Genomic DNA, 17,886 nt, shown 5'->3' on the forward strand with positions numbered 1-17,886 from the left:
TCCTGTGAAGGAACTGAACATAGGGTGGCTTTCTTTCCAATACGCTGTTTAAAAAGAGCAAAAAGCTCTGATGCCAGATGGCTCTCAGTTCCAATATTTTCAGTCTCCTTTACGGTGTAGATCTTACAAGACCATCTATTTTTTGAGTGCCGAGAGCTATTTTAGAAACATCCACTTATTAAAGGGCTTTGATGCCACCAGTCTCAGTAAATTACTAACTATCTTCCACAAATTTTGAAAAATCATTTTTAATATGTCTCCCATTAACCACAATTAAGAGTTTAACATCTACTGTTTTCCAAGGTTAGATATCATATATATATATTATATATAAGATATAAATAAGTTAATTTCTCTTTAGCTTACCAAGCAGGCTGAATGGAACTTTTTCTTGCATGTTCTACAGGCTTTTTTGGGAAGAGAATAGTTGAAACCATGAATGACTGAGAAACAAATCATACAATCTTCAACACCCTCAAAACGTTTGTCTACATTATTTTTCCATAATGCTAAGCCTTCCATAATACTGCCATTCTGTTAACAAGAAAAATAGATAAATAAAGTCAATACACACTGAAGACCACCAGTATTATTTTTATTCAGTTTCACAAATTTTAAAGTTGTATTATAATTTGGAGAGAAGAGAATCTGCTTGGCTATATTCACGATTCTAAGTTTTAAGAATACTCGTTTTTAAAATGACCTCCCAGGTTTTAGGAACCAGATGTAATTTTTCTACATTAAAGGCAGACTTGAAAGAAAGGCTCCTGCCCCAATTTTCAAGTTTTATAATCTTAGCTTATTGTTTGATGAAACTTTTTAAATAATTAAATCATTTGGATCAGCTCTCCTAACTTTTAACTAAAAATGATGAAATTAACTATCTCACCTACTCAAATGCTGATTTGTTCCAGCTTTACAATATTGGTGAATATACTTGTTTTAAAATAATTTTTCTTTACTGTAGAATGTCTGAGATACATGACAATGTGCAAACAAAACTAGAAACTTACAATTTGTTTAAAAGGCAAAGGTCTTTGAAAGTACTGGGATTTCTCTAACCACAGAAGGAAAGTTGAAATGTTAAAGTAAAGTAGCTCAGAAGACATTCATCTGTCCCATGTCTCACAAAATGATTCCCTCTCAAACTTTAATACCATGTATTGTTCTGTATCATCTACAATGTCAATGAAGTGAAGTCAATTCTTCTCAAACACCAGAAGAGAAAAAGCTGTAGAGCCTGAAAAATTAAAACAGCTTGGCAGGGGACCTCCCTGGTGGCACAGTGGTTAAGAATCCACCTGCCAATGCAGGGGACATGGGTTTGATCCCTGGTCTGGGAAGATCCCACATGCCGCAGAGCAGCTAAGCCCGTATGCCACAACTACTGAGCCCATGTGCCACAAATACTGAGCCCATGTGCCACAAACTATGGAAGCCTGCATGCTCTAGGGCCCACGTGCTGCAACTACTGAAGCCCACGCACCTAGAGCCCGTGCTCCGAAACAAGAGAAGCCACCACAATGAGAAGCCCACGCACCACAACAAAGAATAGCGCCCACTCACTGCAACTAGAGAAAGCTCGTGCGCAGCAAGGAAGACCCAAAGCAGCGGGAAAAAAACAAAAAAAACCCCACCAGCTTGGCAGATTCAAATCATTTAGGCATGTATCTGTTTATCTAACAAAATACAGTATCTATTTCTACTTAAGCAGAAGAGATATATTTTTGTTTTATTGCCCTTTCAAATAGTAAATCAGCAATCTTTCTCTAGTTTAGAAAGCCAAATGTGTACACAGACACTTACTTGATGGGTAAGGTAAGTGCTTAGCTGCAGCATCCAGTTTCGCCACTGCTGAACAGCTACTCCAACTCTTTTCCCACTTTCTACTGTTATTGAACCCAATGGATAATTTGAAGGCAGCTGTATTATAAGTTCAATAACTATATCTTCAATAGTATAAGTGGCCATGACTTCTCGAGTAGTAGCTCGAGCTTTAACCTGCAACACATGGAAGGTAATATTTTTTTTGCCAAATTTCTTTTCTTCCCTTTCATTCAAAAACCATCTTGACAGGTTGACTGCTAGCAGCCAGTCCTCATTCAAACAAAACACAGGTAAACAGTGTTCACTTATCTGACATGAGATGTTTAATAAATAGGTTCAAATACCTGAAATGTTTTATAGTGATGTTATGACATTCAAAGATGTTTCAAAAAGAAATGCACTACTCATTAAAAAGTATGTTTTAGTATATTAGGCTTGTCACATCATAGTTTTTGCATAGACCAATAACAGAATGGGTTATTATTAATTATTTTTTCTTTTCCAAAGCTAACGTATCAAATATCACTTCTATTTAGATGTTTTTCAAGTCTTTCTCTACCACAGAATTCTCCTGAGCTTTAGAGCCAACCAGCAACTGCCAGAATATTTATACCTGATCTTGATTTTCTTACTAGCATTGCAAACTCAACATAAAACACAAATTATCATCCTTTAAAGATTTATTCCTCTGGCTTTCCTATTTCCACGCTAAAAACCGTAGCATCTTCTTAAAATTCTCCTTCTACCACATTCCAGATATTAACTAGTCGCAAGTTTGGATAAATCACCACAAAATTTCTCACATCCCTCCCCCTTTAAGGACTATTCTCACTGATACTGCCTTCCCCGGGCCCTCCTCATAATGTCTACACATTACAAGTCTCCCTAACTATTCACCTGAACCCAAGCTCCATGCCAACAGCCCATGTTATAAGACTTCAGTCACAGAAATTTCACAGATTATAACTCTGACAGTGTCACTGCCCCCAAAAGAAAAATTTCAGAGAATTCCCTGGTGGTCCAGTGGTTAGGGCTCCACACTTTCACTGTTGAGGGCACGGGTTCAATCCCTGGTTAGGGAACTAAGGTCCATAAGTCATGCGACACAGCCAAAGGAAAAAAAAAAAAAAGAAAAGAAAAATTTCAGTGGCTACATAGGCCCAAATATTTTAGACTGTTACTTGAGGCCTTTCCCAGTATGCCCCCAATTCATCATAGAAGCAGTTTGTTCTCTATTTACCTTCATGAATCCTACTCCATATGAATACTGGGCTATTCATCATTTCTTAGGCCATCACAGAAATTACATTCCCATCTTCAAGCTTTTTGCTTTTACCATACTGTTTTCTCTATATTAAATGCTTTTCCTCATAAGAAAATCCTGCCTATCTCAAAATAAAATTCCTCCATAAAGTCTCACCTAATCCCCTCAGCCAGATGAACTTTTCCCACTCTGACCGCAGAGCATTATTCCTCTTAATGTGCCACTTTCCAGTTTCCAATGCAAAAAAACCATTATCAGTATCGCTCTTTTCCCTTTATTAGACTGTATGTTATTACAGGACAGGAATCTGACCCTTCTAAACTGTTCATTTTGCAGGTGACTGGCACACAGTGCCTGGCATATGTAAGCATTCCAATATATATTTTGAATTAACTAATGAATGTCCAAAAACTATTTGGTGGGGGTAAATAAAATTATAACATCATTTTAACCTATGCATTAATTTGAGATCTGATATCCAATAATCCGAAAATAAAGTGGACAATTTCTGTAAATTCTGAACCAAGAGTTACAATTGTGATGATACTCACTACAACTGATAGACATAACCAATACTGAAACAACTTTTCTAGAAAAAATCCAAGACAATACTAACCGTCATGCCATTAAATAGCTGTGTACTTGTTTGCACAGAAGATATTTCTTGAAAAGAAAGAACACTGCTAACATACTTGCTTGTAAATCTATCTACAATATTGAAAACACGTTTCTCACTACTATTCCACCACAGCCTAACCATGGCGGGCAAGTCTTTTAATGTCATGTGATAGACTGAACAAGCCAAATGTGGAATATGGTATGGAAGAGTTGAGGTATCTGAGGAAAAAACAAATTCTTAGTTAGTAACATATATTTCTTACATAGAATAACAGACTAATATTAGTATTTTCTTAGAAAATCATTTTCAATTCCTTAACACTAGTGCTCATAAAACAAACATACCAAAGAAACCAGAACTCGAGTATTAGCTTTTTCTCACACATTCAAAACGAACAATCAGAATTGTAAAAATAATGAAAATCCTGAATGACACTGAAAAATCTGCTTAGAAATAGCACTCTTTATTTCACATGAAAGATCACAAATACAGTGAAACACACACACTTCAAAGAGGAGGAAGAATTATAAAGATTCTTTTTCTTATAAATTATGAAAAAGAGTCTGGCCTCCTTTACTTTTCCCAGAGCTCACTGATGTGTTATGCAAAAGTTCTAGAATCCCACCTCAGTACTCACAAGACAAAGTCCCATCCTCAGATCTCCAAGGCATTTAAAAAATTCCTATTCTCAGGAAATCACTTAGAACACTGCGGCCCAGCTAGATGCATGCATGTCTATTCCTTCAGCTAAAATGTGAGCTCCCGGAGTGAAAAATAAATTTTACTTATCTTTGTTTCCCCAACTGAAGACTATTTATTTACAGGCCTACAAAACATACTGCGTAACAAATACTTGTTTACTTAGTAAAAGATAATAGTCTCAACAAAGTAAACTTCAAAAATTAATTAAATTCTTAACAACCTTATGCACAAAATCTAATTATATGTCCTATTTAGAGAAATACGGAAAATCTGGCACTTCAACACTCTCATAGCCAGGACACACATCTGGGATTATTCTCCATGCCCTCAGGATAACCTGATCTGAACCTAGTCTCTAAGAAAGAACACAAACACACATCATACTGACCTCTAATACCCAACTGGAGTTCTTCTGTAAAGAATGTTTTAGGGTCCTTATTGGAGAGCTCAACAGCTGTCTCTGCAAAGGTCGGATTTTCTGGCATAAGCCTGAACAGGTGATAGAGCAATTTATTCAAGCTTTTTGTTTTTCGAAGGTACATTGAATACAGAGCTCGAAGCTGGTGGAGAGTAAACAATTTTTGTTAGGAAACCCAATTAAACGAAGAAAATCAGTAGATATGAACAAACTAACGTGTAACAGACTGTACAAGAACACAATACAAAAATGAATTCATTTGAACACTGAGAATGACATGGAAGAGTCCTATAAAATATATGCCACAGTTTTACTTTCCAGTTGTGTCATTTGAAGGCACTGCTCCCGCTTCTCATAAACTAGCAGAAGTTTTCACTATCCCCTCATTATCAGACATATGCCTCTAACATCTTTCTCAAACTGTCTCCCTGTTGATAAGTTCACATCCACTTGGAGTCTCTGAGCTGAGAAAAATCTATTCACCATTCCCCAGAGACGATTTGCTCACTCTCCTCCCAAATCTTCCACAAGTTCCTTCCGCAACATAATCCCTAATCTTTCAAAATTCTGCTTAAAACGAATCCCATTTTTATGGCTGACCTCATGCTATATCAAACATTTCAGCATCCCTTTATGACAGCACAAACTAGTATTTCAAAATGTCTTGGGGTCTTCTCATTAGTTGTTTTATAAATCAGGACATTTCACAAAAAATATGGATTCTTTTTCTGGTTTCTTTTTAAAAAACAGGAAAATTTGGCACCGTTGGGTGTACTACAGGTATCTATGTGAGACATGTGCTTTAGACTTGTTCCTCAGTAATGTAGTTTTCATTCATTAACATTTACCTTGTAGCTCTTTGGTATTTGTACCCGTTTTAAAATTATTTCTTACACTATGTTTCTTCATAGTACAAATATACCATTTTCTGAACACTATGAATGGTCAAATACAAAGATCAAGCCATAGTATTTGGAACTGATTCTTAAAAAAATGATCAAAGAACCTTTACAACGAAGAAATCTGGAGGACACTACCTTTACCAAGTAACCAAACTTAACATCACCAATAAAAGGACAGATGACATTCTGTGCTCCTGAGGTGAGGCACTGAGAATACATCACCACTGTGCAGTAAATACTCTTGATGAAAAGCAACCAGAATCTAATGTTGAGGAAACTGCCAGACAAATCCAAACTGGAAGACAGTCTACAAAATAACTGATCCGGTGAATGACACCAAAGAAAAGTAAAGGATTATAAGCTAAAGAAATATGACAGACAAATGCAAACATGACCCTTGATTGAAACCTCAATATAGAAGGAAATAAAACTATAAAGGACATCTGACAACTGGGAAAATTTAAATACAAATTAGATAATATTACTGCATTGAAATCAAATTTGAGTGTAATATTTATATTACATTTATGTTGAAACATGTCTTGTTCTTAGGAGACATATGTTTAAATACTTTTTGTAAAGCATCATGATGTCTGCTGTCCACCTTCTCTGTAAATCCGAATATTTTTCAAAATAAAAAGTTGGAAGCAAAGTAGAATTTCTTAAAAAACTTAATACATATAGCATTGGGCTTTTAAAAACACATGTCTATTACCCAGCAATCACACTCTTAGGTATACAACGCAAGAGAAATGAGAAATATATGTACACCAAAAAAATTTATGCACAAATGCTCACAGCAGCTTTATTCACAATAGGCAAAAAGTGGAAACAACCTAAATGCCCACTGGATGACTGGATAAACAAAATGTGGTACAGTCATACAACGCAATATTATTTAAGCATAAAAAGTAATGCCATACCAATACATGCTATACTACGAATGAATCTTGAAAACATTATGCCATATGAAATAAGCCAGACACAAAAGGCCACATATGTGAAAGGTCCACAGTAGGCAAATCCATAGAGACAGAAAATAGATTAGTGGTTGCCAGTGGCTGGGGAGTTTGAAAGGAAATGGGAAGTGACTGCAGATAGGTAAGGGATTTTTTTGGGGGGTGGAAGGATGTTGAAACTATTCTAAATTTAGATAGTGGTGATAGGTGCACAATTCTGTGAATACACTAGAAACACCAAGCTGTACACCTTAAATAAATTTGATGATATGTGAAATATATCTCAACAAAACTATAAAAAACATACATACAGGTGCGTGCACATGCGCGTGCGTGCACACACACACACCTTTGCTTCTAATGCAATCTGATTCACTAGTTTTAAGAAGAACGTTAAAAACAACTCAGATTAAGGACCAAAGTTTTTAAAAATTTTTCGGTTTGTTTTAAGGATTCCTCTAATTAGTGTTATTTACTGGGTTATGCTGGTTTATCTGTTGACAGCTCAGTTCAATTTCTAGGCTCAGTAAATGCTGCTGTAATGCTTTGTGCCCCCTCCCCCTCCCCCACTCTGGCCTAATGGGAAAGATGAGGCGTGGCCAGATTCCTAATTTCTGAATATACGATAACGAGAACGAAATTCTTACACATAAAAACTTCAATTTGCTGTAGTTTTTTAGAGACCAATAATATTTTAAGAAACAAATTTAAAAGCTTAACAAGGAGCTCTTGAAATACATCATACAGCGAATTAAAATTAGCTCAAATCACAAACGTAAGTGGTAGGACTGAAAAGAAATAAAATAATTTGAACATCTAGATCAGTGCTGCCTCTGTGATTTGATTTTCCCCTTAAAAAAATGCAAAAGTGCTTATGTTTCTATATTTATACCAAGGTATGGGTTATTAGCAACATAAATTATAACTTAAGGATTCTAAAAAATTACATTGGAAATGAATGCCAAGATGTTTAGTCACACTTTAAATATGTAATAATTAAGTCTTTTTGTATTAACCTGTCAAAGAAGCCACCTACTTTATTAAACTGATTCAATCAATGTGTTAATCTTTTTAAAAGTGGGAATCTGTCAAAAGAATTTTTAAAAATGGAGTAGATTTCTCCAACTTCCTTCTTAAACATGAGACAACAGAGACACCTAGTGCCTGCTAAAATAATTTGGTCAAAATAATTACAATAGGATATTTTCTATATTTAGCAATAATAGTCTGAATTATATAAGGTAGTATTTCACAGATCTTTCTCTGAACACTGATTTTCAAGTAAGGCAATTTCCAATGATGTAGTAATTGACATCTCCACAAGAGTCAGAAGTTGACCAAAGGAAAAAGAATAGCAAGATCCGATTCTTTTGAAACTCTTTACTGTGGTAGCACAAAATTAAATTATAGAAATCTGGTTTCCTGCAATAAAAGGACTTGGTGGCTACATTCAGTTAGAAAAAAAAAAATAATCTAAGCACATTCCAGAGATTAATTACTTTTGCAAAAAAACTGTGTGTGTGTGTGTGTGTGTGTGTGTGTGTGCGCGTGTGTGTGTGTGTGTGTGTGTGTAAAAACCTGTAGGAGGATGAGGAAGCAGAGAGAGAAATAAATTTAGCAGAATGTCTGAAATTAGCCAGATAAGATTAGATTAAAATGTGAGGCATTTCCCCTTTTTTTCCAAAAGGAGGGGAAGAAAAGGGTTTAGGACAGTAACAGAGAAATACATATAGGACAGAACTGCCAAAAGTCGTCTCATTTTATTTACCTGAGATGCAGCAGCTTTGAAGAAAGTAAGTATTAATTTCCAAGTGAGGAGGTATCCCAGAACATAGCAGAAGTCTTCACTCAGTGGCTTAATAGTAACTATCTGTCCAACAGGAATACATCCCAAAACATTTTCTAGTAAGTCTTCTTGAGTGCTAAGAAGAGACATCAGTGCTGCTGGTGGTGACCTAAGAATCAATGATTAAGCACCACAATTTTCTTCATAACTTGTCCCTTAACAAATTGACAGCACGTACGAATTTCAAGCATTTAAAAAAAAATCTTTATTTTCCAAAAAACATTTTAAAAGTCCCCCTTTATAGATTCAGTTTTGACCCCTAATTCACATAGAGGCAGTTACAGAATTTGAAAGACATAAAGTATTATATAAATATATACCTACATTTCCATATTTATAAATATAAAAAAATTAAAATATAATTTTTATATTTATAAATATATAAAATATGCTATAAAATATGAACTCTAGAAGTTAGCACTTAAAGGAAAGACCCTTTTAGAAAACATATATTTCAACCTTCTGTTTTATAGATGAAAAAAAAAATCAGATACCCAGAGAAGCTAAATTATTAGTCTGAAGTCCCTTGGCTAGTCAGGGGAATGATTAGGGCTAACAAATTCTATCAGGTCCTTTATCATCCTATAAAGGGTAAAAAGATCATAAGACTCTATGTTTCTTCAATGAAGTAAATTTTAACATTCACATTAATTCATGACAATGTGAAGTAATTTTCTTCTTTACGGAAGTACTGCACTCATTAACACTTACAGATGAGCTTATAAGATTCTCAAAAAGTGAAATACTTGCGTGCATCTCCTGTCAAACTCTCTTCTCTCTGACATTCTAGCTTGGTTCTCTCCTTTCACCTCTGTGATCTTTCTTCCCTTGTGGCTTCCTACTACCAGTCCATAAACAAGTCTTCTTTAAGCTTCTACCCTTAAGTTTTTACCTTCAATACCACCATCTCATGTACCAACCCTTTTCCATTCCATACCAACCGTCACTAGATTTTACAAACAACAGCTCTCCACTTTCTACACTAACCTCCATGCACTGCTGCGACTTCTGGCATGGCGTCCCCCTCTGCTTGCTTCTTCGTACAGTTTAGGCTTTATACTGTTGCCAGAATCAGCTGGTAGTATCCCATCTTCTACCAAACAATGCCCCGACTCCTAGAAAATGTCATTTTGAAGGCCCTTCATTACCCTTCCAGCTTCATCTTCCACTCTACCCTCCTTGCCTACTCCACACATATTCATTTATACTTTTATTCAACAAATGAGCACTATTTATGACTGTTTTAGGCCAAAAAACCTGGGTCTGTGAATACAGTCAGGAACAAGAGACAAAAATGTCTGCCTGCACAGAGCTTATATTCCAGTGGAAGAAGATCTAGACAATTAAAAAATACATTAAATGGCAACTACTCAATATTCCCCAAGCATTTCCTGAACACTCATGCCTCAATGCCTTTGCACATGGTGTTCACACAACTTTTCCCTGCCCTACTAAAGTGCTCCCTAATCTGAAATGTCCAGCATAAATGTCTCTTCCTCACAAGAATGTCTTCTCTTCCTGGCACAGCAGTTGTGTCCCTCTAACATCATCCTTTTTCTTAGCACTTGTCATACACTGTCTTCTATTATAGGGTAATATCATCTAAATTAGATTATAAACTCTTTAAGAAAAATACTGTTTACCTAACACTGTATTCTCCCCTCAATGTTTAATTAATACTTTGCACAAAGGGGTGCACAATGGATTTTTGAATTGATATACTCTTTCCACAGCTCCCATGTGGCCAAAGACAGTTTTACTAAACAGTAGCAAACTGAAAATGATTTAGGAACAATTAAGAAGAGAGAGTAACTATCTCTTTGGGTGAACTCTAAATTTCATTTGTATCTCACAGATAAACTTACAAGATCTGAAGGAACATATACTCTAAATTTAGAGCTTTTGTATTGCCTCAGTCTTCTAAAGTCATTATGATGGATTATGAGAATTTAATAAAGCAAACTACAGATGGTCCCCAACTTACGATGGTTTGACTTACAATTTTTCAACTTTGCAATAGTGTGAAAGCAATAAGCAATCAATAGAAACCATACTAAGAATTTTGGTCATTTCCCAGGCTGGCGATATGCAGTACACTACTCTCTTATGATGCTGGGCAGTGGTGGCGAACTACAGCTCCCAGTCAGCCACGCGATCACACGGGTTAACAACCAATACGCTCACAACCATTCTTACCCGCTTTTCACTTTCTGTATCCAATAAATTACATGAGATATTTAACACTTTATAAGATGGCTCTGTGTTAGATGATTTTTTTTTTTTTTTGGCTGCCTTGGGTCTTCGTTGCTGCGTGCGGGCTTTCTCTAGTTGCAGTGAGCGGGGGACACTCTTCGATGCAGTGCGCAGGTTTCTCACTGCAGTGGCTTCTCTCGTGGAGCACGGGCTCTAGGCGCGCGGGCTTCAGCAGTTGTGGCGCACGGGCTTAGTTGCTCCGCGGCATGTGGGATCTTCCAGGACGAGGGCTTGAATCCGTGTCCCCTGCATTGGCAGGTGGGTTCTTAACCACTGCGCCACCAGGGAAGTCCCCGTGTTAGATGATTGTGCCCAACTGTGGGCTCATGTAAAGTGTTCTGAGGCTGAGTAGGTGAGGTTAAGCTGATGTTCGGTAGGTTAGGGGTGTCAAATGAATTTTTTAAGATTAATTAATCAATTAATTTATTTTCGGCTGTGTTGGGTCTTCGTTGCTGCGCGTGGGCTTCCTCTAGTTGCGGCAAGTGGGGGCTACTCTTTGCTGCGGTGCGTGGGCTTCTCATTGCGGTGGCTTCTCTTGTTGGGGAGCACGGGCTCCAGGCACACGGGCTCAGTAGTTGTGACTCACGGGCTCTAGAGCGCAGGCTCAGTAATTGTGGTGCACGGGCTTAGTTGCTCCACGGCATGTGGGATCTTCCCGGACCAGGGCTGGAACCCGTGTCCCCTGCATTGGCAGGCAGATCCTTAACCACTGCACCACCAGGGAAGCCCTCAAATGCATTTTTGACTCAACACAATTTTCAACTTACAATGACTTTATTGGGATATAACCCCGTAAGTCAAAGAAGCTTTGTATTAAAAAAAACTTACAAGGCTGGTTCTTCTTCTTCATCTCCATATGACTTTAGATTATCCTGATCATATTGTGGGAATTCAGGCATCAATCTGGAAGTTAGAATATTTAAATTATATTAAATGGTTCATTGTTAAATCATGCTTAAAAGCAAAAAGACCAATACTTATTCTGTAATGAGTATTTTTACTGAGTTTTTTCTGAAATAACCCATTATGGCCAGGACTATCTAAATGTAAACTGTGCATGGAGAACAGTGACCTAAAAGATCAAAAACTTGGCATCCCTGTTATTGAAATGCATAGTCAAGCTTACTCTGTTGTTGTTTTAACTGTGACTTTTTTTAATGACTAAAAGTTAAAGCTAAATATATATTCCATTTTTTTAGAACACCACGACACTGATTCAATTGAAAGAATTCTTACTTGTATAGCATGTGATAAACAGCAATTTGCACAGGCCGAGCTCTGTAAAGGAGTAATGGGGCTAATGTATTTAACAAAGTCTGGAGATACTCTGGCAAGTTTGTTTTTTGGCCAGCAACCAATCTTGCAGGGAGTTTTTGACTCAATAGCTGATCCTTTGGGATATAAGTTAATGTTTCACACATGGGCTTCAGCATTGCATTCTGAAATGATGTTTCAGATGTATCTTTGCTTTCTCCTGATGACAAAAAGGAAAGAAATATTCATACCCCAAAACAAAGTGAGTAATACAGCTTGACCCATTCACAGACAACCAAATGTTACTTAAGAAAATGAAATAAAAACTTGACAAACATTAAAGCAGTCCTAACTAGAAACATGAACTGAATATATATTTCAGATAATCTCAACTATTTAATGACTTCTATTATCTCATCCCTAAAAAAAAAAAAAAAAGGCATGTGAGTTAAAAAAATCTATTCTTGTTATCTGAATTAGTATTATTTTAATTTTCAATGGTCTTCGGATGTCTTGCCATTTTTCAATTCTTGTCTGTAAAGCAGAAGCATATACGATGCTTCTGAGATGCCAAGCTTTCTCTCTGGCTCTTTTACTATTTTGTACTGTGTGACTTAAACATCCAGAGTTTTTTTTTTTTTTTTTTTTAACTATTCAACAAGTCATTTTCAATGAATCTCACTATTATTCCCTTTTTCACTTGCCTGTAACAGTCACCAAAAGAGGTAAAAGCAAACTGTGGATGCCTGGAGAAAAAAATTCTTTCCATTCACTGATTAGATTTACAGGAAGACTGCCAGTGGTATCCAGAGTTGTGGAATCAAAAAAAGCACTGAGTTCACAGGTCAAATCACAGCTGACACAGGCAAACAGTTGTACAAGTGGAACAGAATACAATGTCTGATTCTCATTTGTTGTCTGAAGAAACAAAAATTAAATAAGTAAGCAGACTTCTAGAATACTACAAATCAAGGCAATAAAGAAAAGTCCCTTTCATTTCTCTAAATTTGAAAAGAAGCAGGTGAAATGCATAGTCTCAGAAGACATTTATATATTTTACATCAAAATAACTTCGTTTCAAAACTAAATATTAGGAATTATCGGTAGAATCAATCCATTTATTCTAAAATGTTTTTTATTTCTAAAACTATGAAAGAAAATATTATCAATTACCATTTACCAAGTTGAGTACATTAAAAGCACATTTATAATCTTCTCAGGATCCCTATAGGAGCCCTAGTAATTGGGTATTGTTAAACTATTCTAAAATAAGGAAACTGAGGCTCAACTAGGTAAACTTTAATACTCTAAGCCACACAGCTGACAGCAGGCAAAGCAGAGATTCAGACAAATTCAACTCTGACTGACTTGCTATGTGACAGCCCATAAGTATTACACATCTGGTTGCTTTGGGTCATAAAAAGAACACTAATTCCCTCTGAATTTGCTTAATCTTTAATGCATTACTCTGGCAATACTGAAACAGTACATTTTAAGAATAATTTAATTAGAACCAAAAGACCTAAAAACTTGTCATGAAAAGATAAAACCTTAATGGGCTGTACTGCAAATATTATACCAGGATGAGCTAACAGAGAGAACATTTTAAAAGCAATTAGCAGATTTGTTACTGAATGATTTTGACAGACATTAAACCTCAATCATTTTACTGATCTGTCAAGTAGTAGCTGGTGTGGAACATATCTATAAAGTGTTTAAACATTTGCAAAGGAGCTAACTACAATCATTACTTGAAGAAGATTAGCGAATAGTTCTGGTACACAGATATGCACGAAGACCCAGTAGCTGTGACGACCCAGCAGGTTAATTTACCTCCAACCAAGCCAACATGGAGCACATGATGAAGTCCCATTCACTCTCTGCCAAAGGAGATGAGCAGTATTTCAGAAATAGGGAAAGGAACCGGATTATTTCTATATTTACACCGAGTATCTCTGGACTTACTTCTGACAGATTACTGTGATAAAGACAAAAACAAAACAAAACACTGAAGAATTATATAGACATTCAATTGGAAACATTTAAATCTCATATATTTACAATAGACTGACTGAAATGTCTACCATCTTATTGCTCTACAAAACTGTGACTATAAGATACATAATCTCAGTCCACATCATAAATAGAGGGAAAAAAACTGTATAAAGTATTACCTACCAACTGAAAAGAAAAATATCTTCATGATCTTTCTTCCAGGTTATCAGAATTTTTAATATACCATGTAATAGCTCTCCATCATCTATGCTTTTGGTTTGCAGACAAGAATTGAAAATGGCGAGATGTCCAAAACCTCCTAAAGCAAAATAAAAAATTAAAAATGTTTTAAATTGTATTGCTACTATAAAAAAGAAAGTCTACTTTGAGATAGGTTAAAAACTTTCTTCAGAAGTGTCCAGGTTAAGAACCCTGAAAATTAGGGCTTACATGAAAGAGTCAACAAATGAGCTTATAAACTCCACAGGGCAGGGACCCTGTCTCCACACCCAGTGCAGAAAAGAAAGTGTGGAGGGGAAGCTGGGAAGCAAGTAAATGATACTGTGCATTAAACTAACCTATGCTACTTTTTTGTTTTCTTAAGTATAGTACTTATTCAGCATACCTACCTCTCAAAAAACAAACAAACCCTAGATAGAGTGCTAAGTTAAATAAAGTTGGAAGATAGAACATCCTATTTCATAATTCATACATTCACTCAGTAAGCCATCTGCTATGTCTGGAAAGTTCTTAAGGGTTCCCTACTCGTTAGTATCCCTGGTTGCTCCTTATCCTTCAACTCTCAGCTTAAATACTGCCTCCACACTGAAATTCCCAAGTATACAAAGTATGCACCTACTCATTTCTCTAATATCCCTTATTTGTTGCCTTTATAGCACTAATGTTTACTTGTTTGTTTATTTATTTATTTTGGGGGGAGGAGCTCTACTTTTTTATTATTAAAATTAATAATGTTATATTAGTTTCAGGTATACAACATAGCTTTTCTGATATTTTTATACATTATAAAATGATCACCACTGCAGTAAGACCAGTTACCATCCATCACCATACAAGGTTGTTAAAATATTATTGACCTTATTCCCTAGCTGTACATGTTTACTTATTTATTATCTTAATTAGAAAGTAAGCTCCGTGAAAGCAGGAACCTTGTCTGTTTTACTTACCACTAGCCTATGTCCCCCTAGCATGATGCTTGAGATCCAGAGACATTTATTTTGACTGACTAAATGAAGAAGAACAAATAAATGAGTGAATACAAGGTACACTGTTAGATGCTGGGGAGAGAAAGCTGAACAAAATCCAGTCTCTGAAGGGACTCATCTAGCAGTATTGGCAGACTTAAAAACAAATTAGAATATAATATGGACACAAACTGAGAGCCCAGAACAGGAAATCAGATTTGAGTCAGAAGAGGCTTCCTAAAGTTGGTGTGTGAACTGGGATTTATCAAAAGATCAAAGTCTGCAAGCCTAGAAAAGGGACACTCCAAGGAATGCTAAGGCACAAAGTTGTAAGAAAGTATAGTGTTCAAAATTCATGAGAATTTAGCGTGGTCAGGGTCCAGGATGGAAGCAAAAGAGGTAAAACCGGAGAAATCAGTTGCAGTAAGATTGTAAAATGTCTTATAGGCCAAACTAAGGACTTAGGTTTTTATCCTGCAGGTAAATGGGAACCAAGGAAAAAAGCAAAAATTAATTAATTAATAACAACGTAATCTTCCTTTAAAGGCTGAGGAAGAATTTTTTTAAAAAATCTTCCTGACAAAATAGAAGAGGCTCAAGTTCAATCAGAAACAACTGATTTTCTAATAACTGAAAAGCATTTCTTAGCTAATTCTGTTTTGTCACTTTGGCTGGAAGAGCAAAATTGACTGTCAAATCTTAAAAACATTCCCCTTCCTGTTGGCCTCTGCACAGCTGGGTACCTCTGGTCTGTGCGAACAGCACATAATTGTGTGGCACCGCGGTCCTGTCTCCTCCTGCCCTTTCCCCCTCTCTGCCATCCTTCAGTTATAACCCATGCTGGAGAAATAACCTACACCTCCATCAGGTAATCCTCTCTTCCATGCACAATAAGTTCAACTGTATCCCTGTTCCAGAACTGCAAATCCCAACCTAATCCCACAGTTTAACTACATAAGGGAGCTCAACGGTAAAGCTTAATGCCACAAAAGTTTATTTTTGACACCGGCTGGCCCTTTGTGCTATCAAGGCAATTCTGTTTCATTATGCTCTTTGATGGACATATTCTTCTTCCACTATTTCAAACTTTCCCTACCCTTCTTAAAATCTACAATCCAGTTTTTACTTATTAAATGACCTAAAGAGACATGAAGCCATGAAGTTCCCAACCCCCTCTATACCTACATGTGCGTCCATCCTACACCTCTCCTTATCTTGTCTCCACCTATACGTGGTTGGTATCTTCTAACTGCTCTAGATCCAGCCCTACATGCCCTCCCCTCTCACCTTCTCAGTGGGAGCTATCATCAGTTATTCCGTCTCTATTTTCTATTCCCCCTCCGTCCCCACAACATGTATTTCCCCTTTGACCTTGTGTTCATCTCCAGCTTTCACCTCTTTCAACGTCCCTTTCTGCCAAACACGCAGAACAGACTATCTGCTCCCATTTTCTCACCACTATTCATTCCAACAATGCCAAAGCCAATGGCTGAACTGTGGCATTTAACGGGTGATGAATATTACGTAAAACTCTGCTTTTGCTTATCTTTTTTTATCTTTAGTCCTTATTCTCAAATGTGCCTCCATCCACATACCTATTAAATCTATGTACTGGTGTTCCCTTGATGTTCTTTTCACTCTTCACTCTCCCTAAACAAGCTCATACTCATTTACAGGTTATACTATCACCTACATGACATGAACTTTGAAAGCAGTATTTCCATCCAGCCAATAGTCTATTGCTTACTGACAATCTCCATTTTAGTATTTATTCCAAAGACCCCTTAACCTAATGTGTCTGAAACTCAACATTAGCTCCCTGTATACTCCTTCCCCATGCTCCTTCCAATACTCAAGTCTCCTATAGGGTTTCCTATAAGGCCTAAAGGTACTTCCATATACCCAATCCAGAAATATAATCACAGAACCCCATCAATTCTACTTCCTGCATCTTTCATTTCCATCTCTTTTCCATCTGTGCCTTGATTCAAGCTCTCTTATCTCTCATCATGATTATTCCCATAGCTCTCTACCTAGTCTTCTGCCCCTAATCTCTCTTCTCTCACATTCACCCTTCACACAGTTGTCAAAATAATCTTTCTAACGTAAATGTGATAGTCTTACTACCTTCCTATCTAACTTGGGCCAATAGCTCCTTACCTCCTACCACTTAAAGTCCAAACTCCATAACTGACAAAACTAGGCCTTTATGATCTGTTCTTCAAAAATCCATATTCTTGTGAACCCTAACAGCTCTGTCCCCAACTTTCTACCTTAAATGCCAACCAAAATGAACTATCTACATTCTCCTATGTTTTTGTGTACCTGGAATACCTTTCCCAGTCGTGTCCATACGGAAAACTATCTTTCATCACTCCGTTGAAATATTTCTCTTTGTGAAATAGCCAGAACACCTCAAAGCAAAGTGGAAAACTCCTTTTCTGCACTTCCACACATATGACATCTTTTTGCTACGTCAGTTATCATACAACTTTATGTCTACCTTCTCTACAAAAGGAACTGCCACATAGCCAGGGTCAGTAAGTGCTTGTTAAATTAATAAGCAAATAAACTAATAGAGTACAGAATGTCAGAAAAGTTTAAAACATAACAAAAGCTGTTCCCTCTTTTGCCTTTGTAAG

General features: G+C 36.6%; 1 protein-coding gene across 5 annotated transcripts in view; it reads right to left on the minus strand.

The window, feature by feature from the left end:
* The window catches only part of LTN1 (listerin E3 ubiquitin protein ligase 1), an 81,105-nt gene that overhangs the window by 17,826 nt on the left and 45,393 nt on the right, over window positions 1-17,886 (minus strand). For 3 of the 5 annotated variants that reach the window (XM_033855996.2, XM_033855997.2, XM_033855995.2), the window contains 10 exons: window positions 14,223-14,358; window positions 13,878-14,022; window positions 12,749-12,962; window positions 12,027-12,264; window positions 11,619-11,693; window positions 8,460-8,646; window positions 4,801-4,972; window positions 3,708-3,928; window positions 1,807-2,001; window positions 367-534 (listed from right to left, as the gene is read on the minus strand). In XM_033855996.2, coding sequence (XP_033711887.1) covers window positions 367-534; window positions 1,807-2,001; window positions 3,708-3,928; window positions 4,801-4,972; window positions 8,460-8,646; window positions 11,619-11,693; window positions 12,027-12,264; window positions 12,749-12,962; window positions 13,878-14,022; window positions 14,223-14,358 — 1,751 coding nt within the window. Of the gene's footprint in view, window positions 1-366; window positions 535-1,806; window positions 2,002-3,707; window positions 3,929-4,800; window positions 4,973-8,459; window positions 8,647-9,525; window positions 9,653-11,618; window positions 11,694-12,026; window positions 12,265-12,748; window positions 12,963-13,877; window positions 14,023-14,222; window positions 14,359-17,886 lie in introns of those variants that run through there. The other 2 variants (XR_012331580.1, XM_033855999.2) reach the window with 2 other exon arrangements.

This window comes from Tursiops truncatus, chromosome 4 (assembly GCF_011762595.2).
Source record: "Tursiops truncatus isolate mTurTru1 chromosome 4, mTurTru1.mat.Y, whole genome shotgun sequence".
Classification (NCBI taxonomy): Eukaryota; Metazoa; Chordata; class Mammalia; order Artiodactyla; family Delphinidae; genus Tursiops; species Tursiops truncatus.